The sequence below is a fragment of the Chanodichthys erythropterus genome, chromosome 9 (assembly GCF_024489055.1).
Source record: "Chanodichthys erythropterus isolate Z2021 chromosome 9, ASM2448905v1, whole genome shotgun sequence".
NCBI lineage: Eukaryota > Metazoa > Chordata > Actinopteri > Cypriniformes > Xenocyprididae > Chanodichthys > Chanodichthys erythropterus.
Window position 1 is genome coordinate 37,642,349 of NC_090229.1, and position 26,702 is coordinate 37,669,050.

Sequence of the window (26,702 nt, forward strand, 5' to 3'; positions counted from 1 at the left end):
CCCTGAACGTTATAACATCATTTTCAACACACTCAAATGTATCTAATATGATAAACAGAGCTGTGTTTCCTCATACTCATGACCGGAAAAGCAGAAGCGGCGCCGGCGACTGTGTCATAATAAAAGTCCCGCTGCTCGTGAGGCGTGTGTTGATCAATCGCTCCAGCTCCTCGTTCAGCTCCACAACACTCGCTCCTGCTCTGCTTCATACTACAGTAACGTTAATAATCACAAGCATGAACATGATTTCTTCCTGAGTCCTATCCCATATTATTTTCCGGCTGTGAGGTGGAGACCACATGTCCCAAGATTCCGCTCTCAAACTTGACATCATCAAGCTACGCCTTTGTTTTGAATAGACCTCTAGCGACCTCTAGCGGACAGAAAATATTAAATATTGTACCTTAAATTTAGACTTTCAATATGAAAAACCATGATAATGAAATGTGAATTAATGTTTAGCTGTTTATTCCATATTAGTATTTATTATGTAAAAAAGTGATTTTTTTTAAAATGACTACATTCCCTCTGCATTTACTGTACCTAAAACAAAGAGTCATTATTTTATTCCCAAAAATGTTTATGCAACCATCATTTCCATCACAAAATGCTATTGAAAAATATATTTGATTTATTTAGTGGAAATGATGCTGTGGTGGAAATATTTTTGATGTTTTTAGGAAAATGTGAAATTGCTGGAATTTGATGCAGGTCCACAGATGACAATTAAACTCATGAGAATGTGAAACGTGTTTTCAGAGATTTATTTCCTAAATATTCTCAAGACAAAAATGCAGTTTTATTTGAAGAATAACCCAAATGTACAGTATAGGCAAGAAAGTTCACAGTGAGTTGATTCTTTTCTTCTTCTCTTTCTTTTTTCAGTTTGTTTGACAAAGAATGGCGATATCTGCACGATGCTTGTGGAAATACAACCTGCTCAAGATCTGATTTTTTTAATACTGTCATGTACTACATTTATGTGACATGATTACTTTAACAGTAATGAGAACAATAATCTTTATTGTTCCACTTCACTATGATTTTTGCTGGTCTAGATGTGATCATTATAAATATAAGATAGATGGGAGATGCTGCTCAATGTGTGCTCCTGGTAAGACTGAAAAGTTATACCATACAGTTTACATGATTTAAGCTCCTAACTTATGATGCTTTTTTGTTGTTTTTTTTTTTTTTTTTTCCTTATCAATATGTTTTTTACTAGGCTATAATTTAAATATATATCTTCAGTGATGATAATATTTTTCCGCATTAATGAATATATTTTTTATGCATAAAAGCATTTGTTTGGTTAGAGGAAAAAAAAAAAATAGGAAGTCAGTATACCAGTATAACATGCATTTTTCATCACATTGCCAAAGTGATCTCTGCTGAAATTAAATAACAAATTTTATGCGCTGCTTTTTAGGAAATCATGTTTATTGGCACTGCACAGATGACACCAGCACAACTTGTGTTCAATGTCCTGAATTCACGTTCACTGATGAACACAACAACTACTCAAAATGCTTTGACTGTACTGTGTGTGATGAAAGTGAGTGTTTCACCTTAACATTTGTTCATCTGGAAATTAAGAAGTTGTAATATATTTTATTTATTTAAATCTGTTTGATCTTTTAATGCAGGTGATTCAGCATCTGAAGAGATGCAATGTAATTGCTCTGCGGGCTAGTTGTTCCTAATAATAACTTATGTAAAATGTTTTCTGCTGACTCATTTCTATCTCAGGTCGAGGGTTAAGAGTGAATAAAGCCTGTACTCAGTCGTCAGATACTGTTTGTGAGCCTCTGGATCAATTCTACTGCACTGAACGAATTAAAGATAGCTGTAGAAACGCTGAGAAACACTCTGAATGCAGCTCTGGACAATATATCAAACAAGCAGGTAAATGATAAAATGATATAAATATGCTGTTTATTGTTATCTGTGCTGCATTAGCAGCAGTTTAGGAAACAAACACAATATCTTTTCTGTAACTGTATGTCATTGTCTTCACAGGAACTCCCTCCACAGATACAGTATGTGCGGATTGTGAAGCTGACACATATTCAGACGGCTCTTTTTCATCCTGTTTACCACACACACAGTAAGTGTTCATTTATACTGTTGGTGTGTGCTGTTGATCATCATCTTCATCTGATCCTGGATATTATTCACAGATGTGAAGCTCTGGGACTCACTGAAACATCTCCAGGAACACGATCATCTGACCGGGAATGTGGAAACAACACTACTGCTTTATTAATCATTGTCCCTAGTGTTTTAGTTACTTTAATAATAATAATTACAGTACTAAGTGTTTTTACAATTCTACAAGTGTTTATTTGAAAGAAGAAGAAACAATCTGATACAGGTAAGCTTTCAGTTTGTTCAGAATGTTTTTTTATAGTATGAGATGTATAGTTGTTTTTCATATAATTGGGTTTCTGAATAAAAATAATATTCAATCATGGAACTGCAATACTTTTTGACAATATACACTATATATTTTCTACAATGAGAAAAAAAGATGATGCACTGAGGAATATACTAATGATTAAATTACTATTTTGTCTTCCTTCTGTTCATGCAGGAACACAGGTATAATACAAGTTTATTTCTTTTTTCACATTAATGAGAAAAACATAAAATACATTTATTTTATTGTGTTTTAAATAACAAGATGTCTCTTTATTTGTTTTTTGTTAAAAGGGAACAGGAAATGATTCCAAGGAAAAAGCCAGTATGGGTAAGAGTACTAAATCATATAGACACAACATGCTCATCATCAGATCATGTACATGATGAGAAACTTCACTGATATAATGTTATTTCAGTTGTGATTTATTTAATAATATTTCAGTCTTCAGTGGTTTGACTGTGAGAAAGCAATGCAAAACATTATTTGTGTTTGTGCGAGCTGAAGTAGCTAATGCTTTCCTTCACTGTGTTTTCAGCTGATGGGTGCTGATGTAAATGCTGAGCCAAACGGATTGGAAGAAGAAGAGGAATTAGAGACTCCCCAGCCAACATGTCCATGTGGGCCCCATGTGGGTTTTAGATGGGCTGTCACTTGGGCCCTGTATCATATATTTTTTTAGATTTTTGAGAATACAATACACAAAGCACAAACACACACCCATCTTCGTTAATCTAATTTTGACTGTTAAAGTTTCTTAAAAACTTTAAAAACACGGGTGGATAATTAAAAATGTTTTCTGACAAAAAAAAGATAACACAAGCAAGAATAAATTTTAAACCACGGCAATTTTCATTTTACAATGATCTTCCCTCTCTGTGCTCGCGCGCGTTTGTGTTTATGAGAGAGTATTCTAACTGTTATTGATGCACAAGATTTTATAAGCTATATTGTGTTATGTTGTGTCATGTGTTAGCTATGTTTGATATGAACACTGATTCGCCAGAGGTGTCGTTTAGGTGTCGTTAGGATTCGCTAAACGAGCCAATAGCGTTTTAAGTAGCCTATTTTTGTTGTTTCTGTATTACTTACTGTCTTTTAAGCATATAGTTTTGAAAGGTTGCCAAAATGTATGGTAGCATAATAATAATAATTGTGAACTGTGGTGAAGGCAGCAGTAAACTTTTTTAAACTAGTAAACTAGTTTGCAGAAGCACTAATCTGGGTAGACTTGAATTTCTAGTGTTATATGTAATATGTTTCAAAAATTACACACATGCATGAAAACATGTTAATGTACTTTAAATATAGTTTAATGATTACCCAAATCCATGATGAATTATGCATGTGATAACTAATATAATATCTATAGATAATATCCTTGATTCATTCCCAAATATAACTTTTGCCAATAAATATCCCTGTACACCAGACAAAGCAGACACTTTTATTTTTCACTTTGTTTTGAATATGACAGTGTATTAAAAATTTTAATAATACAGGTTTGTAGTAATGTCATTTTATTATATATTTCAGATTGAATGTGTCAGTAGCAAAGGCTGGTATCACTGACATTGCATGAGCAGACCAAATTTTCATTTGTCTGAGATCACAAGACCCTGTGTAAAGTGTGTTAATGTGTGTTTAAATACAAGTGTTTTTGCTAATTAAATATGTCATATTATATGTCGTGACTTCTCATTTGTGAATAAAATTTCAACAAAGAATCATTTGCTCTTTTTTTATTCAAAATGAAACTACTCTCATTATTTACTTTCATCTTTGATATTACAGATATGCAAATTACATGTTATTATTTTAGCAGCTAATTTAACATAAATAACATTGTAATTGTTATGGAAAGCTTGTAGAATATAACTAATACATTTCATTGTGAATATACTGCAGGTTTGATCATTTAGTTCCATATAGTTTCATATCACCACTGTGTGAAACTGAATCCTGATTCACAGTGCTTCATGTTTTTTCATATTTAAAATGTTTTGTCAATGAAAGCATCATTTTGTGGGAAAAGTTTGAGAATGTTTCCTAATAATATGAAAAAAATAACACTTCATTTTAGGATTTAACAAAGTCTCTTAAAAATTATTTACCAACTGAGCAAGCAATTAAGAAATGACAGAACAATCACAGCGGTGAGTGTATGTCTGATTATCCACATAACAATAGCTAATATTCTTCATACTTTTGCCAATTGTCTTCTCCATATAAATATTTGTAAATAAAACCCACATTAGTAACTTTTAGTTTTGTAGCTGATCAATTTAACCACTTGTAATTCAATTCTAACATTTTAATTGTTGTGGAAAGCTTGTAGAATTAAACTAAAACCTTATGAAAGTGCTGCAGGAAAGCTAATATCACTGTCTCATCATGTTTCTATTCATATAGAGAGCATTGTGTGTTTTGCAGAAAAAGATAAAGAAGGTTTACATTAATTCATACATGTCAAAAACATAAAACAAACCTAACCCTCATTATGTTTTAAAAATAATAATGTCTGGTTAAAGTTATGCAGCCTATCAACTGAGAAAGCAACAGGGAATGACTAAATAATTACAACTGAAACTTTTATTATGCAACCACAGATACATACAACAAGTTATCTTCTCAGACGAACTAAATTAAAATCAAAACAGTTACAAACAAACTCGATGGCTGTTGGCTCATTTCCTAACGATAGACCAGTGGCTGTAATCACTACCAAATTATATCTCAGGTCACGACACAATGTAACCTACAAACTATTGAGCATACATAAACAGTTATTACTAAAAAATAATCTTAACTTCATTCGATGCTGAAACACAATCACGTTACCGAAAACAGTTATGACAATCCACTAAAATTTTCAGTGGCGCTTTAACTCAAAACAGGAAACTCGTGAATATTCATGTAAGCTCCGCCCAGTGTCACCGAAAATCTGACACCGAATATTTCATAACACCGGTCTGGAAACAGCCGGGCCAATCAAAGAACAGAGGGCGGGCTGAGAGCCGTGACGTAGATGCTAAGCGCCGAGTTTTACATTGTAGGTTAGAGAAATCGAAAACCGAAACGACCGCGGAAATGGGAAAAGAGACACGGGATGCAATTCGCTCTGTTATGGAGAACATTCAACTCTTTTTAAAATTGAAGCCAGAACAAGAAGAGTGTTTGATAAACATTTGTTTTATCATGTGTTTACAACAGGTTTACAGTGGAAGTTCAATCATAGATTTGAGTTCGATGCATGATGTCTGTGCTTCGATGCGGCTGTACCAGGCGCATAACATACGACATAACTAAACGTATCTGATTGGCTTACGGGTAACCAATGATTTTAAACTATTTTGCTGTAGATCATTAAACTGTTAAACTGGTATAAAACTTCTGAGGCAGCGTAAGTCACTTCCGTGTTGTCTTTACGAGAAACGGAGGTAAGTTACCTGTGGGGAGATAAGGGTCTGTGGCTGCGTCCGAAAAACCTAGGTAACGGTCTTGCTGCCTTATAAGAGAATGACTTGTACGCAGCCAGAGCCTTCTCCAACTTTTTGCTGCCAGCTCTCGATTTTTCGCTGTGACCACTGACCAGGGTTTTGTGAAAGAAACAGACGTTACTAAAGCCTAACAGCTGGTCAGTAGTTTTTAGTGTTTTATTAAAAAGGAAAACCTTTCAACTACTAAATCACGCACACAACAGGATTTTGTTGTCCATATTTTTAATTCAGTCGACAACTGACCAATTTATATAAATGGCTTCCTATCTCTTATGAATAGCGAAAGTGAAATTAGGTTCCTTCTTTGCTCATCCTGGAACAACAATCAAATCAACCAATCAGATTTGAGGGACAAGTTTACCGATTATGTCAAGTTTAGGCTTAAAATCATGAATTGGTGCTTTTACATCAGTGTTATTCATCTATCATTTCCCTCTGATTTTGGGATAACTTATGGGTAGGGTTAGATTTAGGGGTAGGAATAGGGTTAAGACTACATTTTCAGACTAGAATGTTGTTCCAGGATCAACAAAATATGTTGACCCAGGAACGCATCTAACTCCGCAATATCAGGACGTGCTGATTTAAGTACATTACAAATTAATTATGAGTGTCTTCCGAACACACAAGCAGTATACCATGAATATATTATTTTACATGTAATAGTATATACTGTATGCTCAGTACTAACAATTACACACATTTTTGATCCACTTCAAATGTTCACTACTGTACTTTGAATTGCATAATCTCACACAATACAGTATTATAATTGTGCTACCATTTAAATACAGTTTAACAAATTACTTAGGTGACATTTTCCCAAAGTTGAATGCATTTTTTTTCAAGGCCATTGAAATGAAGATGAATGAAGATCTAATGAAGAGACATATTTCATTAACAAATCTAATAGTTTTTATTAGGGCTGGACGCTTATGGCCTAAAATCAAAATCTCGATTAATTGAACATTTTACCTCGATTTCGATTAATAAACAATTTTTTTGTTTCAGGTTTATTTTTTGTTTTGTTTTTTGCCCTCATAGTTCACTGACAAGGTTTGTGCTGTAAATATGCTTGACGATTAAAGGTGGGATATTTTTTTCCTATTAAAAGAGTAATCTGACATAACTCGCTTTTAGCAGCTATTTTATCTACACCAATGGCACGGTTCGGTTCAGTTTACGGTTTTGGAGCCACGGTTCGGTCCGGTTCGGTTCAATTTGCTGTGGGGGTAGGGTTCTTGTTATTTTACCAGCTATGCTAAGGAACAATAGATTCACTTAACTTAATAATAACAACAAAAACTACTTGACTTTTTTTTTATTAACTTTGGCTTCACATTTTTAGTGCAGTCAGCATACCTGAGTAAACAAAAATGAAATAAATACTTCCAATGTAGACTAGTCAGACTAAAACAAATGATCACTTGTGTGGCTTTCATAGACAGTGCGTGTCTGCAGAACCGGATTTTTAATTACCCAGTTGTCTGTAATGTAGTGCACCATGATCGTCATGAAAGACTGAGATGCACGGGAGGTCCACTCGTCCGTAGTCAAAGCAATGAATTTAGCATAACTCAGGTCCTCCACTGGTTTGGCCTTTACTTCACTGTAAAGGTGAGGCAGCACATTCTGACTGAAACGCAGTTGGCTCGGTAATTGGTATCTGGGCTCCAACACACTTAGCAAATTCGTGAATCCGTCATTCTCAACAACGGAGAACGGCTGCATATCTAGTGCCATGTAAACACCTATTGCCTTTTTAATTGTTCGAGCACGGTCAGAGTTAACTTGTAGCGTCATTCTGAAGGCAGTGGGAAAAGTTTCCTGCTTTTGAAGGCTTCTTGCGTTTGCCGCTAATATCAATGCTTGGGTGATGTCTCCGGATATATATTAGATATTAGACGTGTTTCCTGACATATAAGTAAGTTTTGTGAAACAGTTACGACAGATTGTGTGTGCTTTGTCTACGGCACGAATTCTATTCCTGTACTCCACTGGAAAACCAAAATGTTCCCACACAAGAGACTTAAATGTGTCCGGGGGATCTGCAATCTCAGGCAGAGCAGCCATCCTGCGTACACAGTAGTAACCGAGTGTGACGCTCACTCCCAAGTCACGTGGCAAGGCAATTTTATTTGTATAGCACATTTCATACACAATGCTAATTCAAAGTGCTTTACATAAAGAAAATAATAAAAATAGGACAAAAGGAATAGAAATAACAGTAACCTGCGGTGAGTCCGACATAATGAATCCACTAACACGACACAGCGAATGCTGGTGGTAAACACTCGTGTTCCAATACTTGTGCACGAGTTTTGGGAGGGTTTGTTGTTCTTACGCATGCGCTCATTTCAAAAACTTTGGTTACTCAGTCGACGAAAAGATCCTCTTTAGCACCTTTAACAAAATATACCAAAGATATTAGGTCAGTCAGACATGGTGCTGCATACAAATATGTGCCATAAACCACCACACACAAACTCAAAAAGCAGATATCAAGCTGAAATCTCGCTCTCCGTTTGTTAAAGAAAAAAAAAAGTTTGTTAAGGGTGCTCTAAGAGATGTCACGCGTTTTTAGGCCAAAACATTTTTTGTCACATACAGCAAACATCTCCTCACTATCTGCTAGCTGCCTGTCCCCTGAACACACTGTAAAAAAAAAAAAAAAAACGCGGTCTCTGTAGTTGCCACAAGCTCCAAAAACGGCAATAAAAACAAACTGGTGCAGCCTGGACCAGGAATCATTATAAACACGCTCCTGCCAATAACCGACAAGAATGATTTTAAATGTGCGTTCATGACTGTTTCAGGAAGCACAGAGGGGGAGGGAGTGTCTAGCTAGCCTCTGTTTTGTTTGACAACACTTCGAACGTCAACAGGAAGTTACTACACCCTGGATCGCTTAGAGCACCTTTAACTGGTAGACTACAACTTACCTCCAAATAGCAGCACTTTTTTCCGGTTCTTTCAGGATAGCGTAGGCCATTAAATTCCTAGCCGGTTGTCGTCGCCATCTGTCAGTCTGCGATGTCACTTGATTGAACTGGTCAGAATTCCCAAGACCGAGCGATGTATTGCACTTTCAGTGTTTTATTAAATAAATTATACATTTCGACATTATTCTTCACCTGAAAGCCCTGAGTGACTGAGCGAGGGGGATTCAGACGAGGACTGTGACATCAGCAGCTCTGATTGGCTGAAGGCAGTGAGCAACAAAATCTGATTGGTCCAAGACCATGTTGAAGAGACATTTGAAATCCTCAAGTTCAACCTTTTTTTACAGTCTATGGTTCAACCACTCAGCATATTTTTTCGCGTGTCACATTACGCCTGTTTCACACTGCAAGCGTGAGCGCTACTACATCGTCACTGCAGCTGCAGAGACGCGCGAGTATTCACACTGGAAGCGTTTGTACAGTGTCACAGCAGCTCAAAGCTGCATATAAAGTGAGCATTTCTTTTCAAAGACAACTATGAATTTGTTTTTATAAGTTGGTCATTTATAAACTTGAGTCTTGAAAGTTTGTTAACATGGGGCGGTGTACAACATTTTCATATAAACGTAAAATAAATAAAAATAAATAAATAAAGCCTCTTTGTTGGGGATTGCCCCACTGAATGCCGGTTCTTTAATGGTCTTAACCACTTCAGCACTCTGATCAGGGAGTAGGAGTCATCATATCTTTTCCACCTTTTATTTTGTGCAGGGTTTCACCATATACACATATTATGCATTGGAGGTATTTTTTTGTCAATAACTTTGTCCTGCAATCAAAGAAGATGCACGGGACGAAAATGTGTCATATACTGACGGCTCCGTATGTGCAACAGAGTATGCGTCACTTACGCCAAAACTGTATTCACTACGAATTGCGTAATACGTCATTTTCATATGTAGAATAATTACTACAAACCCTTAACTGATTCAGAACACAGCAGCAGATAATACAGAAAAAAAACAAAATATAAAGAATTCACAACACTTTTTATCTCTGTGTAATAACTAAAATAATGTTTATGTCATATTTTCTGGCTAGTTTACTTTAGTTTTTTTTTATAATACACCATACTTTAACCCAAACTGAATAATTAAAAACGAGTTTAAATCTTCTATAATTATTTTTAAATCTTTTCTTTTCTGTCATACTCCAATTCTTGTTAAAGCACACTAGAAATGCTTATTATGTGCATTTTGAACACTTCATGTGTGAAATTATATTTATTTTGTCCATCAAAAGAGTGCTTTCACTTTAATTGAGCGTCAGCAGCGCAGCAAAAATAGACTCGGCGCCTGTCACTGCTGCCTGTTTGAATGCATCCGTTGGTTAACATGCACGCCGAAAAAAATACACACTGCTCACACACTGCTAATGCTTGCACAGGCGTGAAACAAGTGTTACTTGTGCTGCTGGTGTATTGTTTAATATAGATTTGTGTGTACGATTGTGAAATGATTACCAGTGTAAACTTATTAAACATATTTACTCATATTTGGAAATTATAGCTACACTGCATATATTAAAAAATAGGCTTTTAATGCATTAGTCATACTGAAATAAATAAGCACAAGTAATAAAATTAATTCCAAGGATGAATAAGTAAACTTAAAAAAATATACTCAAATTTAACTTTAAATACACTACAACTTCAAGATATTAAATAATATATTTTTAAAATATAATTTGTGTATTGATACAATGATCATTTTCAGCACACAGTTAAAATATACCTCAAATACATTTTTATAAAGCAAATAAATACAATTTTTAAAAAAACTGAAATTTCACTTCAAATACATTTTTCTAAAATATACTTTTTTTTTTTTAGAAAATATACTAAAGTACAGTTATGTTAAAGTGTGTTAAACGTTGAATTGTGAAAATATCATGCTAATATACTTTTTATATATTTAAAGATAGTACATTTTTGTTAGTATATTTGCAATGTACTATAGAAAAGGGAATATATTTAAAATAAGGCATACTGGCATATTCACTGTGTACTATATCTTAAATTTAACTGCAACTTTTCAACGGGGTAAAGTGCTGAAACCATTTTATACTGTATTTAATACTGTATGTACTCTTTCGCTATGTATAATTATATAAACTGACTGTTAAAAGTTGTACAGTTGTATTTCTGATGCTTTTGATATTCTCAGTAAAGAAAGTCATAAAGTCATCACTACTGAACTGTAATGAAATGTTTTGTTCTGGTGATGTCTGTTTATTTGTTAATTAAGTCACTGTACTAAACCAGAACCTTGGATTGTTTTGGTTATTTTCTATGAGTTTGCGGAGATGCTAGGCTCTGGCTGCTTTTAGAGTCTTTCTATAACGGGACGAGCTGTCTTTCCACGCGATTCTGAAGACCTCTTTACGAGTTTGTCTCCATTTGCGTTCTAGATTACGAGTTTATCTTTTGATAGCGTGAGTAGTACTGTTGTACCATGGTACATTTTTTTTCTCTCTAACCTTTTTAAATCTCATCGGTTCAACAGTATATAACGTACTAGTGAAAATGGTGCACATGCTGCTAGTCATTTTCTCAAGATCATTTGTGTGTTTAGGTATGATGAGCAGCTGAGATAGATCAGGCAGGTTATTTGAATTTTTCTATAGTTGCCGGGAGAATTGTTCTGCCTAGTAGATATTGCGGTGCAATTTGACAAATATCATCAGTATGCAGTACTGTTACAAGGTAGTGATCAGAGACGTCATCACTTTGTGGTAGAATTTCTATAATGGTTGGATTGATTGTGATATAATTAAATCTAGTGTGTGATTAAAACGGTTAGTGGCTCCAGTGACGTTTTGTTTGACCCCAAAGGAGTTAAGTAGCCTAAATCTGTAAACGCAGCCCCTAACACATCATTTGTATTGTCTACATGAATGTTAAAATCTCCAACAATCAGCGCTTTATCGACGTTCACCAATAGGTCTGAGAGAAAGTCTGCAAACTCTTTTAGGAAATCAGCATAAGGCCCTGGAGGTCTATAAACGGTAGGGGTGTAACGGTTCGCAAAATTCACGGTTCGGTTCGATACGATACACTGGTGTCACGGTTCGGTTCGGTACGGTTCGGTACGTTTTATCACAACTATGCAGTGTTTTCAGCCACATAACATTCTTTAACATTCATTCTTTTAAATTTTCAGACATTTATATACGCATAAGCACCATTAAAACAATATATTTAGAGTTTATAAAATGCACACTGATGTCAGACATCAGTGGAAGGAGCAATAACAATCCATTCATATACAATTTGCCGATATTTATTCATATCAGACACACATAATGGGCCTAAGTAACTACAAAGTTTACTCTATTATTCTTCCAGTTCACCAGCCACTTACTTGCATATATTTCGGGAGAAAATGATAAATTCACCTGCTGTAAATCCGACTGACAGGACTCTGTGAACTGCAGCGCAAACTAAGATGGCGGCGCCTATCTCGCGTTATAGATCAAGATAAAGATCATTTATAAAGGCTTTTAAACGACAAAACACACTCACTTACACATATTTGAGGATCGGAATATCAGATAGTTTGTGAATATTTTAAATAAACAAGGAAAAACAAAATAATAGCGATCCATCTGTCATACAGTGTTATTGTTGCTGCGCTCAGCGCTAATGACACACAAGACGCGTCCCTATGGAAACATTAAAGGCAAAAGTTCTAAAATAACGGTTGCATTAAAAAAAAAATCACTCTGGGGGGAGATTAGAATATTTTAAACTCACGCTCGAAAGAGATAAAACAAAAACAGCTCCTTATAAAAAAATTAAAATGTTATATAGCTTACAGGGAATCCAAAGTGCACCCAAACACCAGACCTGTTGGTTATTTGGACGATCTTCTATTTCTGGTCTGTTAAACCTTTACAGTCTATGTGTTAAACACATTAGCCATTTTGCAAAGAGCTTTCAGCGCGTACTGAGTGAGCGAGCGCCTGCCTGAGTAGCCCCATGTAAATCAGACGCTCCAGACGCGTTCGGTTTGAACGCAGCATAACATAAACGTATAAGTTGGTTTTTTTTTTTCTTCGGGGGTGTCAGGGGCGTTGCCTGTTACGTCGTTTGGGTTATTGGGCTACCTTGTTGAACGCATAACATTATATTTCACAAACTTTTTTTATTTTCCAAATGTAATTAATTAGTCCAACGAACCGTTCGGTACATAATGCGTACCGTGTACCGAACCGAAAGCCTCGTACCGAACGGTTCGATGCGAATACACGTATCGTTACACCCCTAATAAACGGTAGCTAAAGCAAGAGATAGTAGCGACATTTTACTTATATTTGAGAGTGTAACATTTAGCACAAGAATTTCAAATGAATTAAACCTGTAGTTTGTTTTCTGAGTAACATTAAAGGTCCCGTTTTTCGTGTTTTTTTTTTTAAGCTTTGATTGTGTTTATAGTGTGCAATATAACATGTGTTCATGTTTCGCGTGTAAAAAAAAACACAGTATTTTTCACATAATTTACTTATCTGTATACCGCTGTTTCCACTGTCATAAAAACGGGCTGATGACTTCCTTGTTCTATGAAGTCCTTCCTTCAGAAATACGTAACGAGTTCTGATTGTGCCAGCGGTTCCTGTGTTGTGATTCGACAGCAGCTTAGCGCTCCTTGCCCGGAAAGGTCACGCCTCTTACCATAACGTGGAGATGCACATAGTTTTACATGTGGATTATTGTGGTGTTGTGCTGAATGAACACAAAAGACAATAAATCCTGAGAGACTGAACTCTTTAATCTCCACAAGCAGCGACAGAAAATGTACAACGTTAGCAGTCACTCAGAAGAGTACCTCATACGGAAAACAGCCATATACATAAACATAGTCCCCTCTTGTGGCCATTATGTGCACTGCAGTCCAACATTTACTATTGCAGAAAGGATACCACAATTATAATTTTCGGGAACCGAGTTAAACATAAATTGTAACCATTGATCTCTAAGTACAGCGTCCCTGGGAAGGCCAAACAAAGGTGATTGGACTGCGGGATAGAAATAACACTGTTTCGACGACATGGCGACAAACACACTCTACAAACGCAACTCTTGCTCTTCTCCGTGGGAGCGCAACAAGACCACGCCCGCTTTTTTGTGTATTCCTGTGGGCGGAGGTTAGTCAAACTGTTTTAGTGACTTCATTAAAGAAGGAAGTAGAGGGATGTAGTCCAAACGGACCGTTCGATGTAGGCGACTTCTGTTAAATAAAATATCTCGCTTGGCATTGAACTTTGAGCTTTAAAATTTTACAGATTTTATTTATACTCTAACAACAACATTACACACTAACTAAAGTTTGAAACATGGGATCACGAAGAACGGGACCTTTAAGAATATCTCTATAGATTGTTGCTACATCACCGCCACGGCCAATCGGACGGCATTCATTTTTACAACAGTAGCTCATTAAGACCAAAATAATAATTTGGTTTAAGCCATGTTTCTGTCATGTAAATCACAAAGTCCAGGAAACAAGATCCATTTGCAGCATTTATTGGGAAAATCCAGAAACGTAATCCACTGACAGGCAAGGGTCAGAATCCATAAAGGCAGTCCATGCAAAAAACACAAAACAAGAAAACCAAAAACCAAAATGGAGAACCGGGAAACCATACCTGAAAACACCATAACAAGAGCAGAGACAAACCAGGTATAAATAGACAGACACTAATGAACAAACACAAAACAGCTGGATGCAATGACAAGGTGTAATGAGTCCGGGAAGTGAGTATGGGTAATGTAGTCCAATGGGTGAAAACAAGCGTCCGGGATGGAGTGCCCTCTAGTGGCTGATTAGGGCACTCTCACTAGTGATCATGACATTACCCCCCCCTCAAAGGAGCGGCTACCAGACGCTCCACCAGACAAAAAAAAACAACAAAAAAAAACAAAAACTCAGGAGGGAGGTGGACAGGAGGAGGATCAGGGGGAGGGATGGCTTGCTTGGTCCAGAGTCCCCAACTGAGGGCCAAAGGGGAGCCGGAGGAACAGACCAGGCGGGCACCGGCAGGTCTGGAGTCCTGGCTGATTGCCAGGGCGGCGCTGGAGGAACTGACCCGGCAGGGCGAGACGCTTAGTTGGCGCCTGCAGGGCGAGGCGCTTGGGAAAACAGAGAACAACCTCTGGAGTGGACTCACTAACTGGAGCGGGCTCTGGAGTGGACTCACTGGCTGGAGCGGACTCACTGACTGGAGCAGGCTCTGGAGCGGACTCACTGACTGGAGTGGGCTCTGGAGCGGACTCACTGACTGGAGCGGGTTCTGGGGTGGACTCACTGGCTGGAGCGGACTCACTGGCTGGAGCTGGCTCTGGAGTGGACTCACTGGCTGGAGCGGACTCACTGACTGGAGCGGGCTCTGGAGTGGACTCACTGGCTGGAGCAGGTTCTGGGGCGGATTCACTGGCTGGAGGGGACTCACTGACTGGAGCGGGCTCTGGAGTGGACTCACTGACTGGAGAGGGCTCTGGAGCGGACTCACTGGCTGGAGCGGACTCACTGGTTGGAGTGGGTTCTGGGGCGGACTCACTGGCTGGGGCGGACTCACTGACTGGAGCGGGCTCTGGAGTGGACTCACTGGCTGGAGCGGACTCACTGACTGGAGCGGGCTCTGGAGTGGACTCACTGGCTGGAGCAGGTTCTGGGGCGGATTCACTGGCTGGAGGGGACTCACTGACTGGAGCGGGCTCTGGAGTGGACTCACTGACTGGAGAGGGCTCTGGAGCGGACTCACTGGCTGGAGCGGACTCACTGGTTGGAGTGGGTTCTGGGGCGGACTCACTGGCTGGGGCGGACTCACTGACTGGAGCGGGCTCTGGAGTGGACTCACTGGCTGGAGCGGGCTCTGGAGTGGACTCACTGGCTGGAGCGGACTCACTGACTGGAGCAGGCTCTGGAGCAGACTCACTGACTGGAGCAGGCTCTGGAGCAGACTCACTGACTGGAGTGGGCTCTGGAGCGGACTCACTGACTGGAGTGGGTTCTGAGGTGGACTCACTGACTGGAGTGGGCTCTGGAGCGGACTCACTGACTGGAGCGGGTTCTGGGGTGGACTCACTGGCTGGAGTGGACTCACTGACTGGAGCGGGCTCCGGAATGGACTCACTGGCTGGAGCGGGCTCTGGAGTGGACTCACTGGCTGGAGCGGGCTCTCTAATGGACTCACTGGCTGGAGCGGACTCACTGATTGGAGCGAGCTCTGGAGTGGACTCACTGGCTGGAGCGGGCTCCGGAGTGGACTCACTGGCTGGAGCGGGCTCCGGAGTGGACTCACTGGCTGGAGTGGACTCACTGACTGGAGCGGGCTATGGAGTGGACTCACTGATTGGAGCGGGCTCTGGAGTGGACTCACTGGCTGGAGCAGGCTCTCTAATGGACTCACTGGCTGGAGCGAATTCACTGGCTGGAGCGGACTCCGGGAAGGCCTCCGGGCCTTGAGAAATGACTGAAGCTTTTCTCCTCCTCTTCCTCCTTTTACGTGAGTTAGGCGGTGAACCTGTGCCCACCTCCTCGGTGGACTCTGGAGCGAACTCACAGGCTGGAGCGGGCTCTGGAGCAGATTCACGGGCGGAGCAGACTCTGACTGAGCATGTGTTGCCCAATGGCTTCTGTGGGAGAGATAGCTGACAAAGCCCCAAAAATCCAGGGTCTGGAGCCCCTCCTATTCACTGAGGCAGAGGGTCATCGAGGCATCCATTGAAAATCCCTTTTTGCGCCTCATCATTATAGCGCAGCCCTCTCGCCATAGTCCAGAAAAACTGGGCAAAACACCCTACCTCTCTTCCCTCCTGTCGCAGAGCCACCACTGCCTGAAATAGAGCCATCCGCTCTCCAGTGGAGGCTGGGGAACGAATCCGAATGCTCATGCTGCTGGATCTAGAAATGATGGTGTTTTCTGTCACGTAAATCACAAAATACAGGAAACAAGATCCATTTGCAGCATTTATTGGGAAAATCCAGAAACGTAATCCACAGACAGGCAAGGGTCAGAATCCATAAAGGCAGTCCATACAAAAAACACGAAACAAGAAAACCAAAAACCAAAACGGAGAACCGGGAAACCATACCTGAAAACACCATAACAAGAGCAGAGACAAACCAGGTATAAATAGACAGACACTAATGAACAAACACAGAACAGCTGGTTGCAATGACAAGGTGTAGTGAGTCCGGGAAGTGAGTATGGGTAATGTAGTCCAATGGGTGAAAAAAAGAGTCCGGGATGGAGTGCCCTCTAGTGGCTGATTAGGGCACTCTCACTAGTGATCATGACAGTTTCAGTAAGGCAGATTACATCAAGACTATTATCTGTGATCATTTATAATAACCGCCTTAGGTGTCAGCGATCTAATGTTTAGTAGCCCTTAGGGGTGTGATGAGACAGGTATCTCACGAGACGAGACTCGAGACTGAGTTCATGAGACGAGACAAGATTTTTACACACTATTTTTAAGAAATCCTCAATGGCGAAATACATGACTAGAAAAAATATTCTGCAGGTGTATTTGAAATGTTTTAACTAATCATCTTGTAATGAATGTCATTTCAGTTCCAATTTTTTGAGTATGAATTATATGCAGTAAAAGACAACAATACTCAAGCACTGTAAAAGGTTTTGCTACTAACTCAACTGACTGACTTCTCTTCTGTATGATTTCAGTCTCTTCAGACCTTACTGTATATGATTTATGAGCTTATGTTTGACCTCCTAACTGAACTCCTTTCCACAAACTGATCATAGAAATAAAAACAGTATAAATAAAATGGTAACACTTTACAATAAGGTCTCATTTATTAACATTAATGTATTAACCAACATCAACTAACAATGAGCAATATATTTGCTACAGTATTTATTCATCTTTATGTTAGTTAATAAAAATAGTCATTCATTGTTAGTTCATGATAGTTCACAGTGCATTAACTAATGTTAACAAATGAAACCTTACTGTTTGTGCTTAATAAGATTAAGAGAAAACAGTTATTCATTTTTATGGTAACACTTTACAATAAGTGCAACCATGATCACACTCAATATTCAAAGTGCAAATAAGACCAAATTTTTCTTTGATACAGAGCTAAGAGATGGTTACACCACACTGCCCAGCCTAAAATAGCTTTCATATTGATAGATATTTGCATTCATCAGGGAGCCGCTTTCAAAATGCAGAGTATTGAAATCACGTTTGAATAGGGTGGCCAAACGTCCTGTTTTCCCAGGACATGTCCTGTTTTCACGTCCTGTCCTGGCCGTCCTGGTTGTTTTTTATAAAGTGATGAAAATGTCCTGGTTTTCATTGTTTTTCATTGGGCCATTAAATTGACCGGTGTTATGAGATTTTCGGTTTCTGAGATTTTCGGTTTCCAAAGGCGGAGCATACATTAATATAAATGAGTTTCGCGGACATGTGCGATTGCACGTGCAAATATTAGTTCACATCTCAAAACATTAGTGGATTATTCCATAAAGGTAACTATATTCTCAGCGTCGCGGCTGACCTATGCCTAAACTACAGTTGTTTACTAGCCTACTTTTAGGTAACAGTTTATAATGTTTTCATTAGTATGCATGATTTGTGCAGTCGTCTGTAACTGAATAACAGATACTTCATGTAACAGCAGAACAACCTTCAGCTATCGTCTACAATGAGTTCAGCTCGTTGTGCTCTTCCTTTGTACCTTACGATGTAACAGCTGATAGGCCTATACATGTCTTTATAACTTTCATGCTTATTTGTTAAGCAACAGAAAACTGCTGGGAAAGATCAGCTCTACAGCAAAATAAAATATAGATGGGCAAACAAGGAGGATGAGGAAGAAAATCAGGATGAAGAGGAAAACAAGGATGAAGAAAACTAAAGATTTTTTTTCTTTTGTTAGTTTTTGTAAGTTTGTGAGAGCTATTTTTGTTAAATTTAGATTGCTAATATAGCAGAGGTATTTTTTAGGTATTTATTTTCCTAATATAGAAAAGACATTATTTCTATCATTATTTCATTCGTTATTTTTAAACTTGTCATAATAAAACATGTTGAGTAACCTCTGAGAAGCCTATCTGAATTTGTGTCTTTGGTTATGGATAGCATTTTGTAATATAACAATTTTCTATCCATACAGAGGAGCCATACTTTAAATGTATTGAAATTATAAGGCATCTTTGAGTAAACTTCGAGCATCATTTGAGTGTATTATTGCTGGGCAGAGTGTCCTGGTTTTCGGTCATCAAAATATGTTCACCCTACGTTTGAATCCGCGCTTGCGTTTACGTTCACTTTCACGATTGCGCATAACTCTGTGAATATGGAGCGGCGGCAGCCATTATCCAACTGAATTAAATGTTTTTTATTTAAATACAAAGCAAAACGACAGTGGAGGCGTAATGTAAACGAAGCAGTGGCATATTCTTTCCTAATCATCCTAACACTCATGGCAACATCACAAGACTACTTTTCGCTTCGAACGAGAAATCTCGTCACATATCGTGGCACGAGATCTCGTCACACCCCTAGTAGCCCTAGCTTTAGAAATTGTTTTTGTTCAGTAATTTCACGAATTTCTGGTTTGATCACGATCAGATTTTTTCTAGATCCTTTATTTTTATTGTTAAACCTCACTATTCGGGGAATAGACACAGTTTCTATAGACTGTACTACACTCACATTTCTATCAATTAAGTGGGCAGAACACAGACTGCGATTTGAGGTTTGACTTAATTGTCATACGGTGCGAAGCATCTTGGAGATGTTCTCCGACAGAAGATCAGCTCCGATTCTGCTGGGGTGCAGTCCATCAGCACGGAAGAGCCTAGGACACTCCCAGAAAAGATTCCAATTATTTATAAAGAGCAGCTTCTGTTCATTACACCAAGACATTAACCATTCATTTAAAGCAAATAATCTACTGAACCTTTCATGCCCTCGTCAGTACGTCAGAAGTGGTCCAGACACAATGATCCTCGTCGTGGGCGATGTGGCTTGACCGTCTTGATCAGGCTCCTGAAGTCCTGCTTCAGAACCTTAACCCCAAACAACCCACAAAACAACAAAAACAAATTGCAATTCAACATGAACATCGCGCATCAAAGTTTTAACTAAAGTCCATCCCACAGAAGTCCAGTGGTCCACGACTCGTTCAAGAGAAGTTCCGCAACACTTTGCTACTCCAAAAAATCAAGGCCAATTAAGTTAAAATTCTCAATTTTCTCCCCTCAATTTTTAAATATAACGGTCATGAATTTGGCCTCTGTGGCTCGCCACCAGAGGGCTCCCAGACCTGAGTATTAACCTTACATGGAATGCATTTCCCATAACCCCGTACCTGGGCTGATTACACACACCTGACTTCCATAATCCAGACTATTTAAGCAGACGCACACACTCGCCCATTGCGAAGTCTTGTTTTGCCCTGGCTGACACTACTGAGCATTTTTCCCTGTTATCTGTATTCCTGTGTATGACCTTGGACTGTTTATTACCCTTGTGTTTGTTGGCTGCCTGCCCTGTGAATTACCTGCCTGTTTATGGATTACTCTGCCTTGTCTGCTGCCTGCCCTGACCCTTTGCTTGTTCCGGTTTACGTTACTTCTTTGCCTTGGACACTGTTGTTACTGGTATTTGTGCACAATACATATTTGGTTCTGACTTCTTGTCTGCTCATGGTTGTCACTTAAATGATTTAGATCAAGCTCTAAGTGCTGTAAATGCTGAGAAAGAATTATTTTTCTGTGGCCATGAAAGATACCCTTCTCTTAGAATCAATTAATAATCAATACTGAGTGTTCACAGAATTAACTGATTGATTGTAATTTTAATGTAGCTACATCAAGTTAATCTGATTAACTGATTCAATTAATCATAATTAATAATCATAATGAATTATAAATAATTATTAATATTTCCCCTTTTAGCTAATGTGCAACATTGATGCAGGTCCACAGCAGACAATTAAGTAAACTAATGAGAATGTGAAATTGTGTTATTTCCTAAATATTCTCAAGAAAAAGTGCCATTTTATTTGAAGAATAACCCAAAAAATTTCAATGTGAGCTGATTCTTTTCTTGTTCTCTTTCTTTTTTCAGTTTGTTTGTCAAAGAATGGAAATATCTGCAAGATGCTTGTGGAAAACAACCTGCACAAGATCTGATTTTTGAACTACCGTCTTCGTGTCTCTTAGTTTTCAACAAAACTATACTGTCAGCTGCTGTAAAGGCATCAGATCTACTAATGGCACAGCAAGCTGAGGAAATGTTTCTTCAATGCTCATATTAGCTGATGAGACTCCACTGACATTTATGAGACATGTTCACTTTGAAGATTATTGTTCTCTTTACTGTTATTGTTCCACTTCACTATGAACTTTGCTGGTGTGGATGTGTTGATGCTGAATATGAGATGAATGGGCAATGCTGTCCAATGTGTGCTGCTGGTAAGACTGCAAATAAAAAGTTACACCATATAGTTTACATATTTAACACAATTTGTATAATTCCAAAGTTCCTAACTTTTTATGTTTTTTATTTTTATTTTTCAGGTTTGTTAAATATATTACTACAGTGATGATAATCTGCTTTATTCTGCATTAATGAATATATATTATCTGCATAAAAGCATTTGTTTGGTTAGAGGGGAAAAAAGTAAATTAGAAAGTCTAAATTAAAAACTAAATTAGAAAGTCAGTATACATTTTTCATCACATTGCTAAAGTGGTTTCTGTTAAAGTTAAATAACTTTTATGTGCTGCTTTTTTAGGAAATCATGTTTATAGGCACTGCACAGAAGACACCAGCACAACTTGTGCTCCATGCCCTAAATTCACTCACATTGATGAACCCAACGGATTAACAACATGCTTTGCCTGTACTATGTGTGATGAAAGTGAGTGTTTCACCTTAACATTTGTTCATCTGGAAATTAAGAAGTAGTTATTAATTTTATTCATTTGAATCTGATTGATCTTTTAATGCAGGTGATTCAGCATCTGAAGAGATACAAGCTAGTTGCTCTGGAGTAGTGTTTCCTAACAGTAACTGTATGTAAAATGTTTTCTGTTGACTCATTTCTATCTCAGGTCGAGGGATAAGAGTGAATAAAGCCTGTACTCGAATGTCAGATACTGTTTGTGAGCCTCTGGATCAATTCTACTGCACTGAACGAATTAAAGATAGCTGTAGAAACGCTGAGAAACACTCTGAATGCAGCTCTGGACAATATATCAAACAAGCAGGTAAATGATAAAATGATATAAATATGCTGTTTATTGTTATCTGTGCTGCATTAGCAGCAGTTTAGGAAACAAACACAATATCTTTTCTGTAACTGTATGTCATTGTCTTCACAGGAACTCCCTCCACAGATACAGTATGTGCGGATTGTGAAGCTGACACATATTCAGACGGCTCTTTTTCATCCTGTTTACCACACACACAGTAAGTGTTCATTTATACTGTTGGTGTGTGCTGTTGATCATCATCTTCATCTGATCCTGGATATTATTCACAGATGTGAAGCTCTGGGACTCACTGAAACATCTCCAGGAACACGATCATCTGACCGTGAATGTGGAAACACTACTGCACGCATTGCTATTGGTGTTACAGTTACTTTAATAATAATAATTGCAGTAGTTGGTTTTTCAATTGTATATATTCGAAAGAAGAAGAAACGATCTAGTTCAGGTAAGCTTTATTGAATTTGTTCAGAATGTTTTTGTAGTATGAGATATATATAATTGGGTTTCTGAATAAAAATAATATACAGTCATGGAACTGTAATAATTTTTGACAATCATTCATATACACTATATATTTGCTACAATGAGAAAAAAGATGGTGATGCAGTGAGGAATATACTAATGATTATATTACTATTTTGTTTTCCTTCTGTTTATGCAGGAACACAGGTATAATAAAAGTTTTTTTCTTTTTTCACATTAATGAGAAAAAAATAAAATACATTTATTTTATTGTGTTTTAAATAACAAGATGTATATTTATTTGTTTTGTTTTTTGTTAAAAGGAAACAGGAAATGATTCCAATGAAAGAGTCCGTATGGGTAAGTGTTCATATCAGACACATCACAGTTAATCAGATCATGTACATGATGAGAAACTTCACTGATATAATGTTAGATTTCAGTTGTGATTTATTTAATAATATTTCAGTCTTCAGTGGTTTGACTTCAGTGGTTTGAGAAATCACTATCATTTCCAGCCTAGAGACTCCTCAGAAATGTCTCCACATCAGGGAGGAAAATCAAGTAAGCTAAACCTGAAATTCCAATAAAACAGACATTATTCTCTTGACATTAGAATTACATCTTTATTATTTAAGTTATCAATTAGTGGACAGAAATGGATAGTATTAGTAGTCAAGCAGTATTATTCTCACTGATGCTCTCAGAATAAACATTCAGCAAATGTCTACATAATACAGAAGTAACGTGATAAGTTACAGAAGTCAGATAATTCCCAACACATAGAAACTCTTCCACCTAGATATTATAGAGACTGTGTCTGTACCCAAAAATTAGTAAAAACAAAAAACTTCATAACCCATTTAACCCATGGGTAAGGCTGCATAAATTAGGTCAGCCGGAACACTTCTTATAACACCAGATATACTTGTTACATCAGAAGAAGAATGGCATCTACGCTAATATTAGTCTTTCTGTTTATCCCGAGGTTTACCGTAGTCAACCGGATCCAGGCCGTATCCAGATGAGACCAAGGACCGGCGCCATGACACGACCACAACACAGCCCTGAAGTTTCAGCAGAGATCGAGTCGACTAGATCATCCATTGTGAAGGCCTCATCGACATGACAGCCACAGTTCCTCAACAGACCGCCCATACCGGCGTGATGAATACGATCCTCAACTGGATGGAACTGAAATAAATACTTTGAATGTTGCGATCCTATCAGACTTATGATTGCAACCTGATTCGTAACAAAGCACTGTTCGCCAGAGGAGAACTGGCCCCCCGACTGAGCCTGGTTTCTCTCAAGGTTTTTTTCTCCATTTTAACACCTATTTGTCACCTGATGGAGTTTGGGTTCCTTGCCGCTGTCGCCTTTGGCTTGCTTAGTTGGGGACACTTGACATTTGATATTCAACAGTGCTTTGATCTGCCTGCTTTGGCACCATTGTATGCGAACTGAACTGAGCTGGATGATGACATCACTGTTTACTCCAGTGCTGATATAAATTAACTAAATTAATAAGTATTGTTTCTTACATTGGAATGAATCAATACTGAGTACAACATCAATACAATGATGTTGGAAGTAAAGGAGTCATCACATGAGTGCCAATGAGTGTAGGAATGGAGGAAATCAAGAAGAATATTAAAAGAGGAAAAGTAATAAAAGCTCAAAGGTTGAAAACAACAAGAGGAGGAGTAAAAAAGGAAAGTGAAACGGTATTGATTGAATTTAAAGAAAACAATATGCTGAAGGGATGGATTCTGGAATCCACTGCCGCTTCAATATACATCTTTTAAGTTATTAATCAACATTTATCTTTCTGTTAAATTATTTGAATGACTTCTTCAACGTATGTTAAAACATTTCTTTTCCTTTTCAAACACTAGAAAATAAGTTTGAATATCATCTGTACCTCTGACTGAGAGAAAAGAACATGTTATCGGTATGTTTTGGGAAAGTTTCCTACTCCGAGCAGAGCTCAGATCAACTTCAGCCTTGAAGAAGCTGTGAATTGTGTATCTGTCTATGTGCGCTAAGAGTTTTGTGCAGGTCTTTTTGTACTGGACAACTGGCACTCTGCTTGAGACCAGCAGACGCCATGTCATGACCCCAAAAGGACATCTGGTACCTAAAGCCAGAGTCCCCTCGTCAACATCGTGACGAATGGAGATATGCTTCTGACTATCTGTCCATGTGTGGAAGATTACCAAATTTGTCTTTTTCTTAGCCAATCAGAATCATCCAACCTGAAGTAATGACATAGTTAGTTGACTCTGTTAGAGTATAATTGTTGTGGAAATGTGAATGTACGCAGAGCAGCCTACGAACTCCTTGTGAGACTTGAAGCTGGCTTCTGCTGATGAAACCGCAAACTATTCTTTATTAAATTTTTCTTACATTTATTAATTTTTTTTTAAACTTTGACTCCGGGTCTTTATTTAACTTATCTGGTCTCAAATTTCCTAAACTGTTTATCCCCAACAATGCCAAAGAAGGTGTTTCTGGGTTTTACCAGTGAGAGTTTATGTTCCAAAACCATTGAGATGTTTTAACTGTCAAAGATTTGGTCACACAGCTAGGAAATGTAAAGAGCAGAGAAGATGTGCAAGATGTGGGGGGATCATGAATATGGAATGTGTGGAGCAGGAGTACAGCCAAAGTGAGCTCATAATGTGGCCTACGGAGGTTGTGAGATTATGAAACGGGAGAATGAAATCCAGAAGACAAAAGTAGAAATAAAGATTACCTGTGCTGAAGCAGCAAGTATGGTAAATAGAAAGAACAAAGTTATTAACAGTCAAGAGACAATCAGGAACCAAGAGCAGGAAAAAAGATCAAATGACAGGGTGTATGTGGATAAAAGAGACCTGGTTACATTTATTGCAGGTGTTATTAATAGTACTGCGGATGTTAAATAGATGAAAGATTGAAAATAACGATGTATGGGAAAGAAATAGAAAGAGTAGGAACATTCATATTCCTGGGGGTGCTTTGGGCAGATGGGCAGATCATATTAGAAGAATAGTGGAAAAATGTAAAAAAGAAAAAAGTAATAAATATAATGAGATGCTTGACTGGTAGAGAATGGGAAGCACTGAAAAGAATGTATGTGGCCCTGATAAGATCTATGGTGGACTGTGGCAGAATAGTGTATACTTCCGCAGCCCTATCCCATTTAAAACAATTGGATGTGATTCAGGCTCAGGCATAAAAGAAGTGCTGAAGGAATGCTGGAGGAAAGAAAGAAGTAAAAAGGACAACTTTGGTCATATAGGAAATAAAACCGCAAAAGAGATTGAGGTATCTGATATGAAAATCAGTTCTTCAATAGTACTTCCAGTCATAGCCCCAAGGAAGATGAGATGTCTTAATAGGTATCTATTAGAGATAAAAAGGAAAGAAAAAAGTGCTGATCTGGTTGGGGTGTTTAATGATTATATTACTGAAGTATATAAAAACTATACTCAAATATATACAGATGGCACTAAGAACCCTGAAACAGAGGTAACAGGAATGGGTGTGGTGGTGCATCAAGAGGAATTGAAATCAATAGAAGAACATCTAATAATTTAGCAGTATGTACAGTGGAGATGGTTGCAATTTTAGTTGCATTACGTTGGGTGGAAAAAGCAAAAATAGACAAAATCATAATATGTACAGACTCAGCTTCAGCTCTAGTTAGTCTCATTTCGTTCCATTCAAGTCGACAGGATATACTATATGAAATTTTCTACTCAGTTACAAGAATAACACACCAGGGAGGACCAGTTACATTGTTATGGGTTCAGGCGCACATAGGAGTGAATGGGAATGAAAAAGTGGACAAGGTCGCAAAGAAGGCATTAAAGAGGGAAAATGTAGAAATGCAAATAAGAATCAGTAAAGCGGAAGTAAAATGTATAATTTTGGAAAAAATAAACCAAAAATGGCAAGAAATGTGGGATAGTGAGGGGAAAGGGAGACATCTGTACCATATCCAAAAGAGTATTAAAGTAAATAAGGTAGGAGGTGGAGATAGAAAAGAAGAAATGGTACTAACGAGACTGTGCA

The 26,702-nt window shown here is 38.1% G+C and overlaps 1 protein-coding gene and 1 pseudogene across 3 annotated transcripts; both read left to right on the top strand.

Annotated features, from left to right (window-relative positions):
- The first annotated feature begins 987 nt into the window (after nucleotides 1-987).
- LOC137026500 (tumor necrosis factor receptor superfamily member 14-like) lies at nucleotides 988-18,808 on the top strand (annotated as a pseudogene).
- LOC137026687 (tumor necrosis factor receptor superfamily member 14-like) lies at nucleotides 5,747-25,017 on the top strand. Of its 3 annotated transcripts, XM_067394105.1 has the most exons (8): nucleotides 5,747-5,859; nucleotides 21,028-21,374; nucleotides 21,698-21,823; nucleotides 22,017-22,172; nucleotides 22,287-22,374; nucleotides 22,448-23,000; nucleotides 23,110-23,204; nucleotides 23,629-25,017. In XM_067394105.1, exons 2-6 carry the CDS (start codon nucleotides 21,248-21,250, stop codon nucleotides 22,635-22,637), a joined length of 687 nt encoding a protein of 228 aa, XP_067250206.1. In that variant the 5' UTR covers nucleotides 5,747-5,859; nucleotides 21,028-21,247; the 3' UTR covers nucleotides 22,638-23,000; nucleotides 23,110-23,204; nucleotides 23,629-25,017. The 3 variants fall into 3 exon arrangements, with proteins under 3 accessions (XP_067250206.1, XP_067250204.1, XP_067250205.1); XM_067394103.1 differs by having other exon boundaries at nucleotides 23,110-25,017; XM_067394104.1 differs by lacking the exon at nucleotides 5,747-5,859 and adding an exon at nucleotides 5,982-6,056 and having other exon boundaries at nucleotides 23,110-25,017.
- The last annotated feature ends 1,685 nt before the right edge of the window (nucleotides 25,018-26,702 follow it).